The following is a 24,817-nucleotide window of genomic DNA, read 5'->3' on the forward strand; positions in this document are numbered from 1 at the left end:
CTACTCCAAACATCAGCACACCCGCCAGACTTTGTGCATGATTAAAAGATGAGCATTTAATCCTTCCCCAATTTTTATTCCGCTCACAATGCCATTATCAACAAAACGGCACAAAAATATTTCTCTGTAAATCACTTGCAGAACAGAAGAAAAAAAAAATCTATAAACATAATATATTTATTTTAAAAATAAAGTATTAAAGCTTAACACTTAACAGGAAAGCTGGTTTCACCAATATTATATCAACTAATAAACCTCAAAATCATATGCGTCCCAGGAAATAAAAAAAGGTGACAAAACAATATTATTTCATTTTATATAATATAAAAAAAACAAGTAAATACAAGACAAAATAAATACAAATTTTTCAATATTGTAGTGATTTAGCATACATTCAGAACAAATCATTTTGAGTAAGCTAATCCAAACATTGTTTACTTTTTGCATATTCAAAATTCTACATCTGAATATAATGTCTCTTCTTAATTCTCATTTTAATTTCCAATGTGCCATTCATTTCTCTGCTGTCTAATGTCATATGTTAAAGACTAACAGTAACGAAAAGACTTGAGGACCAGGTCCAGTAGCACGTAGAACACTAGTACTAGTTTATACTAGAAAAGTAGTTGGCTGGTCGACTTGAAAAGAAAAGAGAACAAATTCAATGCAAATAGTTTTCCATAACAGAGACATTCGACAAAGAGATCAGGAACCAAATCATCCTGGCAAGATAGGCAGCATTTGAGGAAGTTTTCCCTATAATGTCTACGAGGCACTTTGTGAAAAGCAAATAAAAATCATGTTTAACTAAATGAATTTGGTTTATGTTTAGGCAGCAGTGTGGTAAATAAGCACATACAGTGCAGCATTTAAAAATGACTTTCAACAACTACAATTATCTGCTTGAATCACATGTAAACATTATTGTAGTGACATCTGTTGACCCAAGCACCTTGCCAAACTCACCCATGATACAATATTTACGCGTTGCATTTTTCCTCAACAAGTTTGGGCAACACCAGGTGAGGATTTAAGGCTGATTGGTGACCGCTGCCTCTCCATCAAGATCAGTCTTAACTTAAAATATTATTATTTCTAAAGGGTTTACTTCAAACTTGGAATATTTCTTGTATGTGAAGCCACAACTGAATAAAAATGGCAAATGTTTCAGTGCAAGAGTTTCTGGTGGTTGAAATCTATGCTTTAAGATTCTCATCCAGCCTAAGAAATCAAACGCAAGATATAACAGCATTTAAACTGAACATATTCACTGCTCCTTAGAAGAAGAAATGACAGACAGACGCACGGTAAAGGCAGACAGCAGGTGTTTGCTCTGTAAGTGGTTGGGCGTTGTGGTGCATCTCGGATTCAGAGTTGCACAAAAATGGAAGAAAATCCGATTTCCTATTCATCAGAACGACCCAACAGAGCCATCTCCCGGCACAATGTTTAAGAGGATGGTGTGGGAAACCCAATCCAAACGTGGCAGCGAATGGCTGTCCTTCCTTTCAATCGCTTCACATTTCTGCCCTGCGAACGGGGGGTTGATCCCCGTTGCCTTCTTCCTCCTCTTCTTCTTCCTCATAATTCTCCTCATTGTGATGTTGGGCAAGTTGATTATCCTCCTTCACAACCTGACCTCTGACCTCTTCCTGTACAAATACACACAAAAAAACAGATTTATATAAAAATAATCAAGTATGATGTTTGTTAGACACACCTATACAAGGCATTGAGTCTGTTCGTTTGCTACTAACCACCTCAAATTTCTTTCACAGAAGAAATAAAGTGATGCCCCGCATCCGAATATGCCAATATAGTAGGCAAAAAAAGGTTTGTCTGAATTCATAGTATTCATGAAACAGTAGCTGAAAAGTACCCAGATGACCTGCTACTGTGTGCATCCACTGGACACTTTACTATCCCACAAGGCCACAGGAGAGGGTTTGAAAATGGCAGTAAATAAACAACTGACATCTTAGGTCACAAGACAGTGACAACATGGTAGAATTTCATTCATACTTCACACATTCATACTCTCATACTAAGTGCATTTCAAGTATGTAACCAAATGTAGTACCTACTATACAGTGTGCGATTTCGGACACAGCTATGGGTTTGGACCAACATGAAGGTGGGTCAATTCTGACAGACTTTTCCATTTTGAGTGAATCTAAAGCCCCTTTTTCACAGAGATTCCGGAAAATACACTGATAATGTGTCCCGGGATCGTTTTTATTTGTTCATTCACAGTACCAAAAATGTTCAGGAATCTGTGCGTGCGTTCACACACACATCCCGTAAAGACGTGATGTGTAATGTACGCGTCGAAAACGGTAGTGTTGTTGTACAACAATGGAAGTGTTTGCATTTCTTTAAACAACATGGCAGCTGATCAGGCATTAGATGTTGATGTGCAAACTTTGTTGTTTATTTACAGCAACATGAACGTTCCGGGACTAATCCCAAGCAATGTTAAGGTCCCCATCCCGGAATCAATCCTGGGACGTGTTTGCGTTCACACAGAAGGCCCTCTAGCAATTCTATGGCAATTTTCTGGGATCAGCGCTCTATGTGAAAGGGGCTTAAGAGATGAGGTGAAAATGGAGGATGGATGTTTAAAGTGGAGCTGGACTCGTGACAGTAACTGAACACCGTGGAGGACTTTGCAATCGATCTGACTCACCCAACTGTGGCACTGCCACCAGTCTACAGTTACAGTGGCAGCTTGTACAAAAGAATAAGTGAAAACGTACACACACGTAAGCACTACATAACTCTCTGTGATACATTACAGTGACAGAGACCATAAAATTGTTGTCTTGGAACAGACAGCTTAACTAGAGAGTCATGGTCCTGCCTTCTACATTTCTGACAAGAAACTAAATGAACACTACAATTAACAAATATTTAGGAGGATCTGTTGACAGAAATGCAAGATCATAAACGGAACTATGTTTTCAGTGGTGTATAAAGACCTTACTTAATGAACCGTTATGTTTTTATTACATTAGAATGAGCCATTTCTATCTACATACACCGCGGGTCCCCTTACATTGAAATGCGCTGACATGATGTTTCTACAGTAGCCCTAAACGGACAAACGCATTCCGTCACTATGTTGTTCTTTGTGCAAAGAAGCTCGCTAAGTCAGCGAATAAAACACTGACACAATGATGAACAAGTAGCAATGATATTCGAAATAACATATCGTTTTACTGAATACTTAAGGTAACCTAATTTCATAATTTATCTAGAAACCTCATTGCTTAACTGGCTACTCTATGCTGTCTCAGACCATAGATAATATATACACTAGATGTCACCTTGGCTACGGCAAATCATTGGAACGAATGCGTCAATAGAGCCGCCACCATGGAACAGGGGAGCCCCTCCTCTTTAATGCATCAGCATCAATGTAGGTAAAGGTCTAACGGAAATAAAATCACCATAAATCATCATGCACAAAAGTCCGGCATCATCCATGAATTCGAAGTACAGGTGGAGATAGCAGCGTTATCTATCTACTTCCTATGACAAGACCCCTGTTCCAAGATGGTGGCAGTTTTGACGCATGCTTAGAACCCCAAGGCGACATCTAGTGTATACATCTATGGTCTCAGATGATGATATCTTTTTCTGTCGGCCACCATAATTTCTGTTGGTTGCAATTCGCTAAAAAATACACAGTGCACCTTTAATGTATATTAAAATATGCATACAGCATTGTTTAAAAGTTTGGGGTCGGTAAGATTTTAAATGTTTGGAAGAAGTTTCTTATGCTCACCAAGGCTGTATTTATTGGATCAAAATTCTATTTTAATATATTTTAAAATGTGTTGCTCTGTTGGGAAAGCTGAATTTTCAGCATGATTCCTCCAGGCTTCAGTGTCACATGATCCTTTAAAAAACATTCATAAAATATTTCTTCTTCTATTTATTCTTCTTATCATCATCAATGATGAAAACAGTTGTGTTGCTTAATATTTTTATGGAAACGGTGATGCCCTTTTTTCAGAATTCTTTGATGAATAGAAAGATCAAACAATAATTATTCTGTATCATTGTCAAAGTGTTTACTGTCACTTTTGAAATAGTGTTTACTATTTGATCACTTTAATGCATCCATGCTCAATAAATTTCTTCCAAAAAAAAAAATACACTTTTGAAGTATATAGAGTGAATACAGGTATAATAGGACACTTTTTGATTGGCATTGAGGTTATTTTTGTTAAATATGTTAATAATTTCTTAGCCTCTAACATAACAGCATTTTTAATATCTAAGAATCTCCACTACACTACACATATTAAAACGTTCATTTTAGTTGTCCTGCGTTGTTGCTTAGTCCTGGGTCAAGTCACTATTAAATTCTGGTCCATTCCTTAAAGCTAGGATAGTTCATGTTTTTCATAAAACACTTTTTGTTAAACTGGTTGAAACTCACTTCACATCCTGATAGCAATCAATAATAAAAAGAGGTCTAAATATAAAACAAATGCACATATATCTTCTGTGGATGTCTCAGGACCAAAAAATGTTCGTCCAATCATTGGATTCGGTCCGAATACAATAATAGGATGTCCTACCTGCCTGTCAATGTATGTATTTGCATACCTTCCACACACCATCAGCGGGTTCCATGAGCCAATGCAGAGTTGAAGACAGACACTGAGCGCCGCAAACAAACAGCAGCCGCCTTTTACAGTTCCTCCTGAACCAAAACAACGAGCTCATGCTGCGTTCACGCCCTGTCGTAACTACAGTAATTAAGAGATGGCAACCCGTGACGTTCTACTTGGAGCTGTTCACATCCTCAGACTTGAATTTCTGCCTTTCTATGGCAACCATATCAATGCCAAAATTAATCTGCAACAGTCAGGTAGAGCTCTGCAAGTTGTTTATGTTCATTATTATTGTAGTTATGTGCTTTGAGACATGAGTCAATGAGGCAACGCAGTCTCTTCTCTTGTCTCGTGATGCTTTGCAGACGCTGCAGTGTGAGTTGTGATCATGTGTTTTGAAGGAGGCGTGGCTTTGGAGACGCTCTGAAGGGAGGGTGGGATCTCATGCTTTCAAAGCTAGCTTGATATTTCATCATTGTCCAGGTATAAGTCTGATCAGCAACCCTCTTCTGAACAGCCACTAATTATAAATATTTTGTACCTGTTCTCCATTCTCCTCATTATACGGGTCTCCCTCTTCTTCTCGCATCACCTTATGCTTCTGATTTTCAACCGGCTCATCTTGAGCCTGGAGAGAGAAAGCCATCTCGATCAGGGAACAAATCATTCTTTTTTTGTTTTTAGGACTGTGTGTGTGTGTTTGCATTTGTTATCCGACCTCATCATCGCCATCTTCCTGGTACTGCTCATCCAGGGCATCTTCCTGTTGGTCTGGGTTTCCAGCCATCTGCACAAAACACACAACTTCAGTCATTCTCAGTTGCATAATATACATATCCCCTAGATGTCGGCAACAGTCAGATTCCCAAACTAAATCACTGTAAGTCTGTTTTTTGTTTTTATAAAAAAAAATGCTTTATAGGTCCACCAACGCTGAAGACTCATTGGTCCACAATCTCGTTTCGCACACTTATTAAACATCATGCTGAAAACATGTCACGTCTGCTGGTTAGGAGACTCCTTTCAGCTGCAAAGAACCGGTTGCTTACCACCAGTTGCTCTTCAGCAGGCGGCTGGTGTTGATTCTCTACGGCCAGGTGCATGTTGGGGTGGCCTACGGGTGCTGGCTCTTCCTCCTCCTCTTCCTCATGGGCATGCCGCTGCTGCTCTGCCTCCTCAAACTCATCCTCACCCTGATTGTTGGGGTCGTCCTCTGGATCAACATCCGCTCCTACAGGTCGCTGTAAGTTTGACGTATTTATCATCAGTGCACGTTCACACACAATGGCTTACATTACTCACATTTGCAACTATAAACAGCATGTGCAAAAAATAAAATGCTTTAAAAATTCAAATGCAGTTTTATGAAATTTAAGGTCATAAAAAGTCTTGTATATTTTTTGTTATATTATGTAATATATTATTTTAAATTTGGGGACAGAAAAAAATGGACTCATGATACAGCCTAATGTGATTATTAAATCTCAAAAGGAGATGACTGAATTAAATAAATATGAGCGCTGTATGTTTAAAGTCAAATAATTGAGCTTTTGTGCATTCTACAGGTTCTCGGTTTCAGTGCAGTTCGCAATCAATGAATACTAAGGATTTATGCAAATAGATTGCTTATTATAAATTGTGACAATGTTTACTTTATGGTTTTTATATTATTTTTGTAATTGTAACATGTTGTAGATTGTTGTATGAGTGCATATTTTATGTCCCTCATCTTTTTGAAAAAGGAGCCAGCACTAGTAAAACAAACAATTCAAAATAAGAGTCCCGGTGTATTTCGAGCTTGTTTATAATTAAAGTCCAACATTATAATATATATTATAATTACAGAATTATTTAATTTGAAGCAGAAATATTTAAAAACCTAGTGTACTTTTTGAAATATACATTATTTGATACATTTTTTAATGCTTTCCAACATTTTTAAACTTAGGAGCACATGTGCTCCTAGGGAAAAGTAAGCATCAAGCCATGTTTTATGAATACTGGTGCTTGTATATGTGTTTATAATATCATAAGGGAACACACCTCATCCTTGTGTTGAGCATGGTCCTCTTCATCTAGCCCTGGCTCCTCATGGTGCAAGTTCTCCTCTACACATGACAGAGACATACAAAAGTATAATCCTCAGCAGGGCTCAGTTATTCAAAAAGTTGAATCTTGATCAAAACTATCTAGATTTGGAAATCCCATGTTTTGCTATCCAGGATCAGGTACTTGCGAGAGAATACAAAAGCATAAAATATTAATTTTTCCTCCCATCTCCATGTCCCTTAAGGGTTTCCGTAGCCCCTCATGTGACCCAGAATAAAAACAAACAAATATGCAATAATTGTTAGAAAATACTTTTGTCTGGTTCATCTCTGATGATTGTCTCAAAGTAGTTTATATACAGTGATTTAAAAAATATATATACTAATTTTTTATATACATTTAAGGTAGGAAATTTACGAAATATCTTCATGGATCATGATCTTTACTTAATATCCTAATGATTTTTGGCATAAAAGAATATATAATTTTGACCCATACAATGTTTTGTTGGCTATTGCCAGAAATATACCCACGCGACTTATGACTGGTTTTGTGGTCCAGGGTCACATATATATATTTCATTATACAAACGTTGTATTTTTTTACCAGTTTTAAAGTTTTATTAAAAATTTTCTCCTGAAATACACCCTTCTGCTGGGATCAGGATAATCCAGATTTTTTTCAATCAAACGTATCCCAATCTATTTTGGCATCCAAGATTAGATTTTGTGATCTAATCTGATTTCAGAATCCTCTTTTTCTCCTTTTCAACAACCAGTTTTCAAGATTTGATCCAATCCGATCAGATTACTTTTGAACAACTGGTCCCAGATATTAAAATTGCACCAAACATTTAAGAAATCACTTTGAGACACCACGAGTAAAAAGTAGCACTGCTATCACGACAAACCACAATAAATTGTCACCTTTCTCATCATCTATCTGTGGCTCTTCTCCCTGGACTATATCAGCATCTATGTTTTCATACTGTGCCTTTTTCCTGGTAAATACAGAAAATAAAAGGATTTATAAAACAAATCATTGCAGTTTCCTGCCTTAGATCACTGTGACAAGAACAGTAAAATAGCAAATAAACACGCACAAATGACCATTCTTCATTACTACAAAAAGTATTGTTAAAAATACATGTAATTACGAATTATTACTGTTTTTGATATATATTTATTTTTATAACTGTATAACTCGAGGGAGGGCCTCTGACCGGAGCATCTCTTGCTGGAGTTTTTGCTCTTTGAGATCGGCTTCTTTGTTCAGCTGTTCCTCTCTCTCTCTCTGCAGACGTAATCGTTCCTCTCTCTCCTTCTGCTGCTGCAGCTGCTGTTTCTGCCGGCTTTCCTGACGCAGATGCAACTGTCTGCGCTCCTCCGCCAGCTGCGCAGCCAGACGCTGCTGCTCCTGCTGCTGTTCGTATGCAGACTTCACCCGCTCCACCTGCGCTGGCGCCACCTGGGGGCAGAACACAAGAATGAGGGCCTTACAATGGGAAATCAGTTCAATGTTGGAGGACAATGCAGGGAAGTGGACTGGCTAAGAAAACATCTCAATATTTATAATAAAGACGAAAACATACAGAATGAAAACAATGTTCAGACTGCAGGCAAATCAGATTTTTTCTCAAATCAGATCTTTTCAAGCAGACTGTCGGCACTATTAATTGCAAGTGATCAAATTAGATTTGTGAGTCCACTCCAGACATGACCAACCGATCTGCATGGGTTGCTTAGGTAACAACGTAAGCGTACCAACGTATGTGATGAGGCTTTCAAATGATGCAGGAACAATTAAAAGCATCATCTCGCTCTCCATATAAGCGCCCTATTGAGTCTTAGTGCAGAACTCTTCCGTCGCACAAGAAAAACTCAGCGACAGAGGAAACTGGTATACATCTATGAATGTATGAATATTTACGGCATTTCCGTCACTGGTTTTAACGTTATGGTTGTGGGTCACATTAAGAGTTATGCATAAGACAATTTGAAATCTGCATATGCAAAGAATTTTTCAATTAATACATGATAAAAAAGCATTTAAAATTTTTGTTTTGTTTTTTGTCTTTCTGACCAATTGGCTAAAAATGTCTAGGTAGCCAGCTTATTATGCTAGACTACCGTTCAAACGTTTTGGGTCTGTGTGTATGTTTATTTTTAAAGAAATGAATGCATCCATTTAGGAAAGATGCATTAAATTGATCAAAAGTGAGAGTGAAGACAAATGAAGAAGAATCCCGAAAATAAAAGCACAACTATTTTAAACTGCACAGCTGTTGTTAACATTGATAATGAAAATAGCATATTGACGCTGAAAATTCAGGTTTGCCATCACAGGAATAAATTACAGTTTGAAATATATGTACTGTATTTACATAGAAAATAGTTATTTAAAATTGTAATATGAATGATGTACAATATGACATTTGTTTCTGTATTTTTGATCAAATAAATGCAACATTAGGGAGTACCAACCCCAAACTTTTGAACGCTAATGTAGCCATACTAGTTCATTGGTCATTTATCTAATGTTTGCATTCAGAATCATGTCGCAAGAGTTCTGACCTCTTGAACGTGACGTTGCTCCCTTTCTAGCGCGTTTTCATCTGGTTGGTCGACCTGTGGCTCCTCCTCCTCCACTTCATTATGCGGCACATCAAACTCCTCCTCTAGTTTCTGAGGTTGCCCCGCCTGCTCCATCTCCTCCTCTGCCAGCTCTCTCCTCCTCTCCTCGGCTCCTCCCATTTCGCCAACCTCCTCCCTGTGGTGCGATTGCGGCTTCTCGTCCTCGTGGTGTTTCTCCACCTGAGGGAGATCCACATGAAACGGATCTCTTTCTCCACCATTTAAACCAGTGACATGAGTGGGGGAAAACCTCAGTTTTGAATGCATGGTGGATAAACAGTTTCAATACCTCCGGCTGAGCATCCTGGGGTTGATTGTTTTCCTCTGCGTTCTCGTTCTGGACGGGCTGGACAGCTTCATGTTGCTGAGGTTGCCCTGCGGCATGTCTCAGACTGGGCATCTTACTGAGCGTCTCCTTCAGCTGTTTATATTCATCCACCTGAACCTGGAACCCATCGAGACCCACTATATCAGTACAACACCACACATCAGAGTAAAGGCTTAATATACACTGGTGAAAAGTTACATAAGCGATGGTTTGGTGGTTAGCTGAAACAGGAAACAAACACAGCAAGCTTAAATCAAGAGCCTGACATAAGGCAGAAGAGAAAGAGATTAAAGGCCATCAGAAAGAAAACTAGTGCAATCTATATCAATAATTGCATAATTACTTGAAAAATGAATTGAGAACCTATAGCAACATTTATTTATTTTGACAAAAAAAAAATGTGTTCAAGGTGTTCATGCTATTTACTACCGTAATTTAATTTAATCATATCATTTAGAACTTAAAGCAAAATGTATTTAATTGATAAAAAGAAAAAAACAATATGGTATTAATGTATTTATGTATTTGATATTTAATACACATTTAATCTTTATACTTTTAAAATAAAAGATTTTGTTTTAGAAAGTAAAGTTTGTTTTAAAGCAAAATGTATTTAATTGAAAGAATACTAGAGAACTACATGGCTTTCAATGTATTTATTTATATTCACATTATATTATATTGATTTATGTTCAAAAGCATATTATTTTTTGTTCTGGTTTCAAAATTGGTAATGATTGAACTTAAATGTAGGTCTTTAAAAATGTTCAATGTCATTGATAATAAATATTGCAGGTTCTTGTACATCAACTTTGTAGTTTGACTAGCCCTAACCCTAACCCTTGCATTTTATTTTGTTCTTGCACCTATTCAAAGAAAAGTAAATAAAGACTTCAAATTTGGGTCACACAACGCAAATGTATGACTTCAAAAGACTATTCTTTTAAATCATACAATTGTTTACTCATCCTCAACTCATACCTAAGATCCTGCAATCCTAACCTAACCTTTCTCCCAATCCTCCTTCACTAGGGTACATGTTTTCTTTTCTGTTTGAATGCCAAGTGTTGCCAGCATATGGAAGGAAAATATCACTTCCTCCCAGGATCCTTCTCGATCATCCTGGGAAAGCAGATAATGACAATTCTAATTAACGAGCATCTGTACATCTGCTTTCTCAAAGCCACAGAGAAAGAGCGAGTGAACAGGAAGTACAGCGTGTATGGCTTATCAGAGTCATGCACATTTCAGCATGCTAAACAAGGGCAAGAAGTTCAGAGAAACGAGAGTGGGAGTGTGTGCAAGAGATCACAATGGCCTTGTGGAATGCGACAGGACTTGAAACGCAGGCGTAGTCCAGTCTGACAAGCTTGCATAAGCAGCACTGCAGTCTAACTGAATGAGCAGGACCATGCGCTGGTTTCACTCTGAGAGCATTTCTACTTCTATGCAGTGCTTTGCAGAAAATATAATAAAACACATTAGCTCTGTTTCAAAACCTAGGCGACTGATTTGGGATGAAGCCACATAAATAACACTCCTAAATTGCACAGGAGAAGCAACTTAGTTGTTGCAACTTAGAGTAAGCGTTTCATACGTTAAGATAATGACACAATGCTCTAATAAGTGTGAAAATGCATGCAATAATCTAATTTTATTACACTAAACTATTTGCTTGCTGCTTGCATGAGCTCTGTGAAACTTGACTTGTCTTTCCCACAGGATATGCTCTGCATGGCAATGGAACAACACACACACTTCTGCACCTGCTTAAACCGCATGCACACACACACACACACACACACACACACACACACACACACACACACCCTAACCTGTGCCGCAGCTAGCGCACTCTTGTGGTCCTCCAGGGTCAACACGATCTGGTCGTGGCTGGTTTTTAGGTTCTTGTGCTGTTGCTACAAGAGGAACCATCACAGGCAAAGCTCAAATACAAGCATTCAGGATAACCACACTAAATATTAGTATGGACTGTGTGATAAAGCTAAATTATTATCATCAGAAGTACAACTGCCTGATCTGCAATCAAATGTATCATGGAAATTAAGACTAAATTTGAATTCTAATTAGGTGAATTTTATGAAAATGTTCAAAAACACTTCACAAAATTAAAAATTTTTAATAAAATATATATATTGCATAAAAAAGTATATTTTTAAGGACCATAAATTTTTTGCACTGTGAAATTATTTCAGAATCATAACAATGTCTACCTTTGTAATGTGATAAAATAATCACATATTATTTAAAGCTGCAGTCCGGCACTTTTTTGGGTTTAAAAATATCAAAAAATACATTTTTGAAAAAAAACGTAACCAGACAGTGTTCAAAACGATCTGCTTGCCTAACCTCGATTCAAAACGGTAAGCTTGTAATAATGATTTTAATTCTAGTGGTACTGGTGGATTTCCACAGGAATTTCGAGCATGTCTTTGCGTCATTACGTCACTTCTGTACACAGAGAGAAGGAGTCTCGGCTAGTCGGCTATTATAGCGTGTGTGGATGATGGTGGAGATTTAGCTTAGCACTTGGTATGGCGGATCCCGAAAGTTTAAAGCGACAATCACCAGTGACAACTGGAGATTCACCAGTTGTAAAACCCAAAGACTTCGGACTTCAGAAAAAATATATTTTTCACGTTTTGACGTGATATAAGCAATCGTTAGATTTAATCAGCATGCTATAGCCTACTGCAATGCTTCCCCCCCACCCCCCGAATTTGGTCAGAACAACAGTGAATGTTACTTACTTGTTCAGATGACATTTTTCGATGAAAATTCTAATGTTGACACTTTCAAAAAGTATACTCTGAGATTGCTGATGACAGTACAGTATCCACAGCGACGCGGCAGCGACAGGTTCTCCTCAATACATTGTGTTCATCCGCGCTGTTTCATGCCGATTTACTACCCACGCACAGTTAATAATTCCGCGAATAACTGCAATTGCAGATTTCGAACAGAGATGGCGACAAAGAGGAAAAACGACGGACTGCAGCTTTAAACTGATAATTGTCATTTTTTAATTTCAATTATAAGCACGGTAAAACGGTAACAATTGCATCATTGCAATATCTGTTGAAGTGATGTCATTTAGAATATTTAAAATAAACAAACATTATATTACATTATATATGGTTGGTTAATAAACATTATATTTAAATATACAGTACCAGAGATATAAATAATTAATTTATTTATTGACTTTCTTTTTTTTTTACATAAAAAAAATATATCAATGGTCTTGAAATATGATTCCGTTTCTTCATGCTAAATATATATTCTAATTGTATTTATTTGTTTGTTTGTGAATTTCGGGGCTGCCATAACCAGACATTTTCACAAGATTTACCCCTTTAATGTGGCAAACAGTACGCATGGCTTAATTATCCATAACAACCATAAAACATATTTTGTACTACTGCTCTAAAATGATCCATAGGTCTTTTCGGTTTTACCCTGGTGTCCTGAAGTTGCACATAGATGTTTTGATGAGCTTTTCTCAACTGCTTGTTTTCCTCACGTAGGTTAAATTCATTCTCTGGGAAAGAAAGAGAATGAGAGAGGCAGCTTTTAATTCCACCATAAAGACACCAGTAGGCAACATGATGCTAGAGTCTTTGTGATGGTTGCCAGGGTGGTATTGCTAAGAGAAAGACGGCGAGAACATGATACCTTTGAGCTTAGAAATCTCAGACTCTTTGGTCTGATGAAGCTTGCCAAGTCTCAGTTTATGCTCATCTAATGCCTTGTTGTGCTCATCTCCTTGTAGCTGATGTCGCTCTTGTAGTTCGTAATACTGCTTTTTTAGGTCGTCATGCTGGTTCTGATGGTAAACACACACACACATAGACACACAACAGTGAATTATCTGTGTTTGCCGTGGAAAGAAAAGACATACTGCATTTTACAGTACATCACAAAACATAATTTTTAAAACAGTTGATGAGTTTTTCCAACTGACCTTCAAAATCTGATGCTGGGAATGCAGAGAATTAAACCTGACACTGGCATCTTGCTGTAAACAAAACAAATACAAACAAACCTGGTCATTTTGTAAGCATGGCATCATGTCTCTCCAAATGCCATGCCGGAAAGCCACAGGGCTGTGATATTCGAGAAATTTTTGGTTTGCATACAAACAACCAGATGAGTATTTGACTGCGGGGCATGTTTTCTCTCGAAAAACTTAGCTTCCCTGCATATCATCTAGTGTTACAACAAAATCATTATTCATGCCGTAGCTCTCAAAACAACATACCTTTTCTTTGTTGAGAGACTGCTGAGACTCTATTTTATACACAAGATAATCTGTGAGGAAAAGGCAAAAACAAGTATTACACCAGAGACAAATACAATAGTTATTATGCCAATTAATTAACCATTACATGATATTATTTTGCAAAGACATGCATACATTTTAGGTGTGGCTTACAAGTCTAAATACTCTTAGGATCTTATTAACTTGACACTTCTCTGGCATAACATAGCTGCTTTGGGCTGCACCGGTTTATCCATCATGCAAGCTACAGGATGTCATTACACTTCATCATTTCCTCTTCATCAATTAGTCACTGATGTTGTCATATATAATAAACAAACTTGCCTTCTTTGGCTTTTTTATGCTCAACCCGCTCCTTCTGAAGAGACTTCTCCAACCTAGAGCGATGCTCGTACACAACTGACAGGAAGAAAGAGAGAAAAATACATTTATGCATTGGTGTTGACCAGTGTTGGCGGCTTGCTTGTTGTTGTTTTTTAATAACAAACAAACAAAATAGTTATATTTTTGGCAAATGTAAAGGTCCTTTTACACTTAAAGTGAAATGAATAAGCCTCAGGCTGAAAGAAATGCAAATTCACGCCTGTACAGTAGAGGGCGCAGCTTTAACAAACCTTTCAGCAGTGCTGCTATTCTGGATCGCAGAAGAATAGAACGCTGCGTTTAACTCCACTTTTAGACAAATGCTGCGCCCCAATTTGCCTACTTATACTACACCCTAAAAGTATGTAGAATAATTGCATACTTTTGAGTGTGTAGCAAAAGAGTAGGCAAGCTTTGGGATATACTACATCGTCATCTTTAACGGACAGCTCTGTCGCTTAGTTACGTGCATCCTGTCACCGTAAACTGCCCTGTCAATCATTTTGTCACAGTTAAAATCTTCCATTCAACCTAATTTAATGTCCTACCGTTTCGGAGAGAAATGCTGTAGCACATTGATCTGCCAGACGTGGGTCGTTCATTCGGAGACTATCCTCATGTGTTTGCAATTTGAATATAATGATGCATTTAAAAGTGAATGGCTAAACGTATCTTTACAAAAGTTCACAATGCTTGCTGCAGATGCAATATAATGTGGACAACATTGAATAAATACATTTTCGTCAGGTTAGAAACTGATAATTAATCACTTAAACCGCTTTATCTAAACCTCTCTACATAACCGCCGGACTCGCGCATACTCCATGTCTGTAGTTTTTTAACACTTTTGACTCTTGTTTGTAGTTCTAATCGAATCCTCGTCCAACATGCAATGGGTTGTGGGCAATATTATCTGTTAGAGTGTTAACGGATCTGCACTTCGGATTTTGACTGGAAAAAGTAGACCATCCGGGTATCTTTGGAAGACTCATTTCAACATACTACGATTTGGGACGTACTAATTCTATTTTCGAATACTATTTAGGAGTACTTAGGGGAATCCCCACTGCCATTTTTAAGTGCGTTAAACTTCGTCAAGTGGACGAGGGAAATTTATTTGGACAGACCCTCAACCCCTCGATTTTGACAGATGGAGCGAGTCTACTCAACATGTAAACTACAGGCCTAGAATGGTGCATAAAACAAAAAGTGCGTTCAAATTTGCACACTTGTCCACTCTATGCCATTTTGTAGTGTAAACAGTGTTCACACAGAAAATTCCAAAAAGAAAAAGTGCACTTTAAATACCCGGATAATGCACTTTTTTAAACCGAAAAACGAAATGTTGGACTGGACACTTCATGCACTGTCGCAACTTTAATTACGTAGCGGAGGGGGAGGCCCTATCAGACTCGGTGATTGACAAAATAACCATATAAAGTTAATATACACTACACGGTTGAGTACATAGTGCATAAATAAATACATAGTGTATAAGTGCATAATGTATCGTATCATTTGGGACACAACTAAATTCATAAGGGGAAAAAAACTGTAAATAATAAATCAGGTCCATTGCAGATTCCAAGTGATCAAAGGGTTAGGGCGTTCCTTTTAAACACATTTCAAGGGTTCCGCCAGTAGTGGGCACTCGTGCAACGAAAGCAATGATGTATATCTGAGTGAACAAGACGTGTCAAATACCATTGGGTAAATTGGCAGTAGGCGGGATCACACAGACCGAAACAATAACTGACATTCCGACACGGAACGCACATTTAAAAGTAAAATAACTGTCTGTAGCATTGTTTTTCAGAGAAACATTTTTCATATAAGTATGTGAACCCAGCATGTTTACTAAATCTCTGCAAAGTTAAACATATGGTATTTGTATGCTTTAGTACAGTCAGAAAGTTACATACAGCACCTTTAAAATTGAAATGCATAATCCAAAGGTCTATGAGTTTTGTGCAATATGAAAGTTTATTTAAATTTAGCTGATAAATATATTGGTTATCTTTCAGCTACAGGTCTATGCAAAAGTGCAAACAAATGTGTTCAGATGTCATCTCACACATATCTCCATGCCATTTTTTTCACCATATGGCACAATGAAAGTTATGTCTTTGAGACAGTGTCTTGAAACCCACGTAATGCTCCATGTGTGTTTTCAAACAAAAGAATGTGTCCTATGCTGACATGACATTAAATTGGCTGAGTTATACAGCTTAATTATACATGAAAATATATAGTTTTGCACAACCCAACATCGAAAAAGTGATTTTACTAAACTAGACTAATGCAGAAAAATAACTATATGAATAAACTATATGAAAGTAAAGTGCAGTTTGCATTATTAACAAGTAACAGTACAGAGAGAGAAAATGATAAATAATAATTGCTCTAGTTTACACAGGAGGAAAATGATAATGCTAACATGAACAATGGTGTGACAGTAGGTTAATTATCAATCGTTTGAAAGTGGATAACGGAACAATAGATTCAAGCCTTAAAGTTTTTTGGAGTTCGTTCCAATCATTGGCGGCAGAAAACTGAAAAGAAAAACGGCCGAAGGAAGTGCGGGCATTGGTGGTGGTTAATGAGATGAACCTACTTGAGCGTAGATTGCGAGAGGGAGAAGCTACCGAAATTAAGTTTCTCAAGTAGGTAGGGCCTTTGCCTAAAATAATTTTGTATATGAAGTAGAACCATTTGTATATGAAGTAGAACCAGTGTCTTTGACGTCGGATGTGAAGGGAAGGCCAACCAATGAGTGTGTAGAGATTACAATGGTGAGTGTTAAATGGGGCGTTGGTGGCAAAGCATATAGCACAGTGGTATAGTACATCCAACTTTCTAAGTAGAGTGTTAGAAGCAGATCTGTAGACCACGTCACCAAAGTCTAAGATGGGAAGAATAGTCATATTCACAAGAGCATGTTTAGCAGGGAGGGTGAAAGAAGCTCTGTTACGAAAAAGAAAACTGATCCTGGACTTGATTTTAGACTGGAGTTTGTTGATATGGGTATGGAAAGAGAGAGAAGAGTCTAACCAAATACCTAGGTATTTATAAGTGTCAACAATCTCCAAAACAAAACCGTCCAAAGTAGAAATTTGATTTGTGTATGAAGGTGCAGAGAGAGATCGATTGAAAATCATGCATTTGGTTTTACTAGGGTTTAAAAGTAGTTGAAGTCCGCGGAATGAATTTTGTATGCTATTGAAACTTGCTTGAAGGTTGTTTAGTACAGTGTTCATAGATGGGCCGAAGGTGTAGAGAATAGTGTCATCTGCATATAGATGTATCAAAGAGTCACCTGCGGCCAGGGCCACGTCGTTAATGTAGGCGGAAAAGAGTATGGGGCCCAGAATTGAGCCTTGTGGCACCCCCGTAGAGACAGCCAGTGGGCTAGATAGCAAGCCCTCAGATTTGACACACTGGAGTCTATCTAAGAAGTAATTAGTGAACCAGGCAAGGCAGTGATTTGAAAGACCCAGACTCTTTAACCTACCAATAAGAATGGTATGATTGACGGAGTCAAAAGCTTTGGCCAGGTCTATAAAAACAGCTGCACAGTAATGTTTGCGGTCGATAGCAGATATGATGTCATTTATGACTTTGAGTGTGGCTGAGGTGCACCCTCTACCAGCTCGGAAGCCCGATTGCATATCGGATAGGCTATGGTTAGATTCAAAATAGTTAGTGATCTGTTTGTTTACCAGGTGTTCAAAAACCTTAGAAAGACAGGGTAGAATAGAAATTGGTCTGTAGCAATTGGGGTCTAAATTGTCTCCCCCTTTGAAAATAGGGATTACAGCAGCAACTTTCCAGTCTTTCGGGATATAAGAAGTGTCAAGAGAGAGGTTAAAAATGGCAGTTATGGGTGTAGCAATAACATGAGCAGCCAATTTTAAAAATAAGGGGTCTAAATTGTCCAGTCCAGCTGATTTGGATGGAACGAGATTTTGTAATTCCGTCAAAACATCAACTATCTGGATGTGGGCAAAAGAAAAGAGTGGCTGACTGACTGGGGGAACTATGGACTGTGGTGGGTTTATAGCTGTGACAGAAGGTGCCAGATGGAAAGCGTGTCCAGCTCTTACAAAGTGTTTGTTAAAGTTCTCTATAATGTCTGACTTTTTAGTGGTGACAGTGTTTTCAAATCTTAAAGCGGTGGGCAGCTGGGCAGAAGTGTTATTACCTTCCATAGACTTTATTGTGTCCCAGAATTTTTTATTGTTTGTACCACAGGAAGATAATTTTTGTTTGAAAAAACTAGATTTAGCGTTTCTAACTGCCTGTGTGTACTGGTTTCTTGCTTCCCTAAATAATTGCGTGTCATGGGGATGTTTCGACGCTAATGCGGCACGCCACAAGGTGTTTTTGTGTTGGCTTAGGTTTGTTAGGTCTGGAGTATACCAAGGACTGTATCTAAGCTTAGTTCTAAATTTTTTGAGTGGTGCATGTTTGTTTAAGCAGGCAAGAAAGGCGTTTTTAAAAAAGAACCAGGCATCCTCCACAGTAGGGATAAGTTCAATGTTCTTCCAGGACACTTGAGCTAAATCAAATAAAAAAGCTTGCTCACTAAAATGATTTAGGGAGCGTTTGAATAAGATAAGGGGAGGACTTTTAATGGCTGATCCATTGTGCATGCATGCAATAAGGCAATGGTCACTAATGTCCTGACTAAAAACAGCGGACGAGAATTTAGTGGGTAGATTAGTTAGGGCGATATCAATGAGAGTGCCTTTGTCTGCCGATTTCAGGATGTATCTAGTGGGTTCTTTGATTATCTGCATAAGGTTTAGGGCATCGAGCTTAGATAATAAATTGTTTGTAGGGTTAAGCATGTCGTAATTCAAATCACCTAACAGTAGAAACTCTGAGGATAGATGAGGAGCAATTAATTCGCAGATGGAATCAAGCGCACATCTGGGAGCGGAGGGGGGAATGAACTCAGAAACAGAATGAACACAAAACATCTGTCTGACTCTATATGGCTGTAGAGGTCATGTTTTTAAAAATATACATTTAAAGATGTACATTTCTGACATGGGTTTATTGTGCAAACAAAAAGTATAGCATGCTGTTAACATGCAAACAAAGCACCAGTGCTAAATATATAGGCTATATATATATATATAAAATCTAGATACCCCAACACAATCTCCTCACAACAAGCATCTTTTACAGTACCATAGTCAGAAGGTAAAGTAAGCTGAGCTATTTTTTAAGACTTCCTCCACTGTGTGAACCACTGACCCATCAAGTGCCACATTCGACCCTCTTAATTTCTCTCTAATGGCATCAGATTAAAAGGTTGACCCGTCTGCTCTTTTTACACGTAACATGAGCTACACCAGCAAAATCTGAAATGCCTCAGGAAATGAAGCTTGGCAGAGGCTTCCCTCCCCATACTTGTGTTTGTCCAGCAGCGTGGGCTGTTCGTTGAACTGCATTATTACAGTGAAGTCATGGCATGCATCCTCCGACCCCTTGCCTCTTGTCTTGTATCCTCCTATTACATTCATCATTACATAACAGACACGTCAAGTACTTATTATACTGATTAAAGAGACTGTGCAGTGATTAAGACTCAAAGAAGGCAGCAATCACATGACCCCCTTACAATAACAATTAAAAGTAAAATCGTTTGTGCAATAAGCAGCACAGCTCAAGGACCCAAGGCTATTTTTTAATGAATATAGAACAAGTATTATAATGACTGTTATAAATTACTAAGCATAATTTAGCATAATTAATTATATAATAATTATAAATAATACAAATAATGAATTAAATCTTACATACATGTTTTGTATATATAAATATTTTCAAATATAAAAAAGTTTCTTAACTATTAATCATATTTTTCATTATCAAGAAAAACATTCTGACATATATAAATATAATAAATGTAAAGCAACTTATTATAAATGTACAATGAATTATATAACAGTTCTACAATTTAAAAAAACTACGGTAAATCGCTTACTGCATGAAGTTAAATAAACACATAAATATTTTTTTACAAATATGAAAGTGTTTCCAAAAAAATATTAATAATTTGTTGTCGTCAAGATCTTAACTACTGAACTACATAAATTAATAAATAAATATATTATTAATGGCTTTCAGAAATTATAATGAACTATATTATAACTATAAAATTAAATAACTCAAAAAATATAATAATAATAAAAAATGCTGATGGTGTTCCCTATGTAGATCGAGGCACAGGGTCTTAAACCCCTTCTCAGGGAACCATGGTGGTTACAGTTGAAATCTGAGACTTTCTTAATATATTTATTGTATAGTTATTATACAATTCATCATAGCATGAATAATAATACTTATTATATTTATATAATTTAGATCTTGACAAAAACAACTATGATGATTAATATATTTTTAGAGAAATGTTTATATCTGTACAAAAATATTTATGTATTTATTTATTGTTTAATTTTATAATTGTTAAACAATTAGTTATGATTAATCCGTCATTTAGAATTAATTGTTTTATATTTATATGTCAGATCTTTGTCTTGACAACGAAAAATATGATTAATAATTATTTTATTATTGAAAATATTTTTATATTTGAATAAACAAAAACATGAATTTGTTTATTTTCCTACCTTAAAATATTTTATTTATAATTATTATCCAGACGCAGTGTCTCGTTACACTTTAAAAGGGAAACTCTTTTACCCCAGGTAATTTTAAACAAATATATAAATATAAATATGTTTCTAAAAACAATTTTTAATCATATTTGTTCAAGACTGCCTTCTAGCTATATATACATATATATATATATATATATATATATATATAGTTATTATATATATATATATATATATATATATATATATATATATATATATATATATATATATTGTTGAGCATTTAAATTAAATCTATTTTGTTGAAGTCTCATTTGTTGTCATTCAATTACAACAGGGGTACATTATTAGCTATCAACCATTGAGAATCAGCCATTGATTAAACAAACATTGTTACATTTCAGCTTATAAGTGAATAACCAGTAAAACTCAAACACTTCTGATATCTGCCATTTCTCAGAAACAGTCCCTCACGCTGATACTTGGTGCCACAGTGACACTCTTGTTCTAATAATAGTGATCTAAAAGTCTTATTACTAGTGGAACAGATGTGTATTCAGTAAATACAAACATACATGATTGCATGCACACACAAAACCCCCTCCAAACTCAAAACATTTGAGAAGAACGGAACAGAAAATGTGGCATGCAACCAAATATTGCAAAAGTAATAAAACTATAGTTTCATCTGTCAATGCCAACAGTTTAACATATATTTGTATTTACACAAGGGCCATTTCGTTGTACCCTTTTTGCAGCTAGCATATTGAGCTTGGACAAGCAGACAATCGGCGAAGCCAATCTCTGTAAGACTGGGACAATGAAAGACTGTGATTTTAGGCACAGGTTGAAACAAAATGTTCTGCATAAAAATGAGCATTTTCAACCCCAGCTGCAGGGAATCACTGCAGTATCTACACACAAAAACATTCAAACATTTCTAGGATTCCAATACCTTAACAGCCAGTTTGATCAGTTTCAAGTTCTGTGTGAATTGCAGCAAAGTTTGGATTTTGCAGCAAAACACTTTGTTTGAAAAGGTTTGCAAACCGTATTCATTAAATATGTGTCAGTCAAGTGTCATGTAGATGATTACATTGCTATATGGAATCATTTTATATGGTTTGATCTAACAATCCTTTGGTTTAAAGTCAGCATCCAACGGAAGTTTCCCTATTGTGAAGTATCCTTCTTGAACAAGTAAAAATGTAGGGCTGTATTTGATTTTGTCCATGCATGGGAAATTCATTTGGATCTTTGTTGTTTGCTTTTGCTGTTATGTCATGTGAGTGCATGTTGTCCCACCCTCGTGCCAGTAAACACTTCAGAGAAGTGATTAAAGATTAGGAGGAGGACACATGAATAAAAAATAAAAAATTATGTGCACAGATAAATCATTTATAATAAATACTGCAATATTCTATTATGATTTCATGGGGGCCTAAAGCCACAAGAAAAAACACCCCAATATATTGCATTATATTCTGTTCTATTCTATTCTCAAGATAAAAGGTATGAAACATTTAGAAACATGTCACCAATTTAACAGCTTGTGGCATTATATGTCATTTGAAACTTTTCAGGAATTTTTTGGTTACCAGCCCAGCTCTTTGGTAGTTCACCCAAAAATTAAAAATCTGTCATAATTTACTCATCCTCGTGTCTATCCCTTTAACCAATAGACAACGTTACCACATTCTATTCTATTGAATTCTATTCTATTCTCATTAAATGGTCTAGACACAAGAAATATCAGTCAATGTATTCAATGCATTTTGTGGATTGTCATGTGACATTCTTTTATGTGCTTTAAACCTAAAACTTTCGATTACCTCTCTAGATCTTAAACCATTAGGCAACAACACCACAAGCAAAAGATACCCTGCAAGATCACTCACAGTAAACTACATTTTAGAGCTCAGGTTGCCAAAGTTTGGGAGAATGTTTCTTGCACTGTGACGTCACCAAGACGACGTGTGTTTTTACCTTGAAGCTGAGCGGAAAGAGACTCCTGGTGCTGCTGATATTTCAGGGCCATCTCTTCTGTCCTCTTCAGCTGTTTGTGCATCTCATAAGACACCATCCCACCATAGATCATCCCGAACACCACGGTGACCAGTAAGAGAGATTGGAAAATCTTCTTCTGCTTCCTGGAGCACACGCCGTTGCCCATGTTCCCTCCTCTCCTGGATTCCACAGAAACGTTCCTGGGAATGATTTTCTCTTCACTCTTCAGTATAGAAACAACTCTGTCCCCTCCGAGATTCCTCTTGAAACATTATATTTCTGGACTGTTGCTCAAACGACATATATATCTGAAATGTTTCCCAAGTTTTCCAAATACATTCAACAGTTTAAAGAAAGTAACGAATCCGGTTGTATTTGGTCCTCGTGCTTAGCCAAAGCTCTGTGGAGATGTTTACACAGTGAAAAGCAGCCTTTTTAAATAAGTATCTGAAGTTTAGAGAGGCCTAATCGCACCTTTCGGTACGTGTCACCTAGAACTGCAGCTCATCCAGCGCTGAAGGAAATCCCGCCCCTCACAAACATTCCATTGTTTTGATTGGTCATGGTCCATGTCAATCAAAATATGTTCGCTCTAATGGGAGGGGCGTGTGTCTGAAGGTCTCCGAAAGCAGAAAGCAAGGAAATTCGCAATTAGGATCATTTTGACACTTTTAGACCACTTTTCAGGGTAGGTATGTGTAGGCCTATATGTAAATATAGCATTACGTACACGTCAGGGATTTGTTTTAAAGAAAGGACGCGTTAAATGTATCTAAAGTGACAGTATGCATTTATGTTAGTAGCCTACATTTCTATTTCAAATAAATGCTGTTCTTTGAACTTTCTATTAATCAAATATAAAGGTTTCCACAAAAATATTAACCAGCACAGCTGTTTTCTTTTCAACATTAATAGTAATAGAAGCAATGCTTCTTGAGCAATAAATCATATTAAAAATTATTTCAGAAGGATCATGTGACACTGCAGACTGGATTAATGATACTGAAAACTCAAGTTTTGCCATTACATGAATAAATTACACAATAAAATAGAATAGGCCTATATTAAATCGTAATGATATTTCATAATATTAATATGTTACTGTATTTTGGTCAAATAAACGTAGCCTTGGTGAGCAAAAAAAGAAAGTGCTGAAAAAATATTGTCAGTTCCAAACTTTTTAACACTTTGAATACATTGCATACAATCACACAGTCTTGAATGAAGTCATTAATATTCAGTCATTAGCATTCATGTTGTTGTTGTAACACAATCTGGCAAGGCCATGTCTACATCTTTTCAACAGGCTTTTTGATACTAAATATAACTTTTAAAGTCACGCACAATCACAAAAGACATTATAAAAGATTTGTAAAGAGTGAAGGAGATTTATTCAAAATTAATAAAACACTTTGACTGTAGACAAATGCAGCAGGGGGCAAATATGATGTGGATCTTCTACACAAAACCATTTTGTTCAGTTTAACTGTGTCTAATTAATCTTAGTTCTTTAGATGTCTCACTCTCTTCTTCTCTCAGCTCTACATTTGAAGGAAATGTTCTGAAAGTTACCCAACTGTTTCTCTGAGTAAACAAGTCTTAACAATAAAAAACCCTATTGAGCATTAGAGCTGATTTATTATCAGCGATTATAAACCTCAGGTTGCCCAAGGAGTAAAATCTGTACCCTTTTGTTTTTTACAAACCTGTGTGACATCTTTCTTCTGTTGATCACAAAAAGAAGATGTTAGGGACTGACAGCCTCAGTGTCCATATATACATTCATTGAAATGTTCCCCTTGAAAATGCAAGATTGAGACATAACATATTGTCATAACATCCTTTGTATTACAAAAGAAAGGAAGTTGACACAGGACTAA

General features: G+C 36.7%; 1 protein-coding gene across 2 annotated transcripts; it reads right to left on the reverse strand.

The window, feature by feature from the left end:
* Window positions 1-159: 159 nt before the first annotated feature.
* golim4a (golgi integral membrane protein 4a) lies at window positions 160-23,495 on the reverse strand. Of its 2 annotated transcripts, XM_079621141.1 has the most exons (17): window positions 23,412-23,470; window positions 22,917-23,337; window positions 14,263-14,337; window positions 13,918-13,967; window positions 13,621-13,674; window positions 13,332-13,482; window positions 13,115-13,197; window positions 11,471-11,554; window positions 9,597-9,752; window positions 9,248-9,487; window positions 7,897-8,141; window positions 7,601-7,674; window positions 6,669-6,733; window positions 5,675-5,866; window positions 5,344-5,412; window positions 5,167-5,253; window positions 160-1,652 (listed from the first exon to the last, which is right to left on the reverse strand). In XM_079621141.1, exons 2-17 carry the CDS (start codon window positions 23,101-23,103, stop codon window positions 1,518-1,520), a joined length of 1,947 nt encoding a protein of 648 aa, XP_079477267.1. In that variant the 5' UTR covers window positions 23,104-23,337; window positions 23,412-23,470; the 3' UTR covers window positions 160-1,517. The 2 variants fall into 2 exon arrangements, with proteins under 2 accessions (XP_079477267.1, XP_079477266.1); XM_079621140.1 differs by having other exon boundaries at window positions 22,917-23,495.
* Window positions 23,496-24,817: the final 1,322 nt, after the last annotated feature.

This window comes from Phoxinus phoxinus, assembly GCF_949152265.1.
Source record: "Phoxinus phoxinus genome assembly, chromosome: 8".
In the NCBI taxonomy this organism is placed as follows: Eukaryota; Metazoa; Chordata; class Actinopteri; order Cypriniformes; family Leuciscidae; genus Phoxinus; species Phoxinus phoxinus.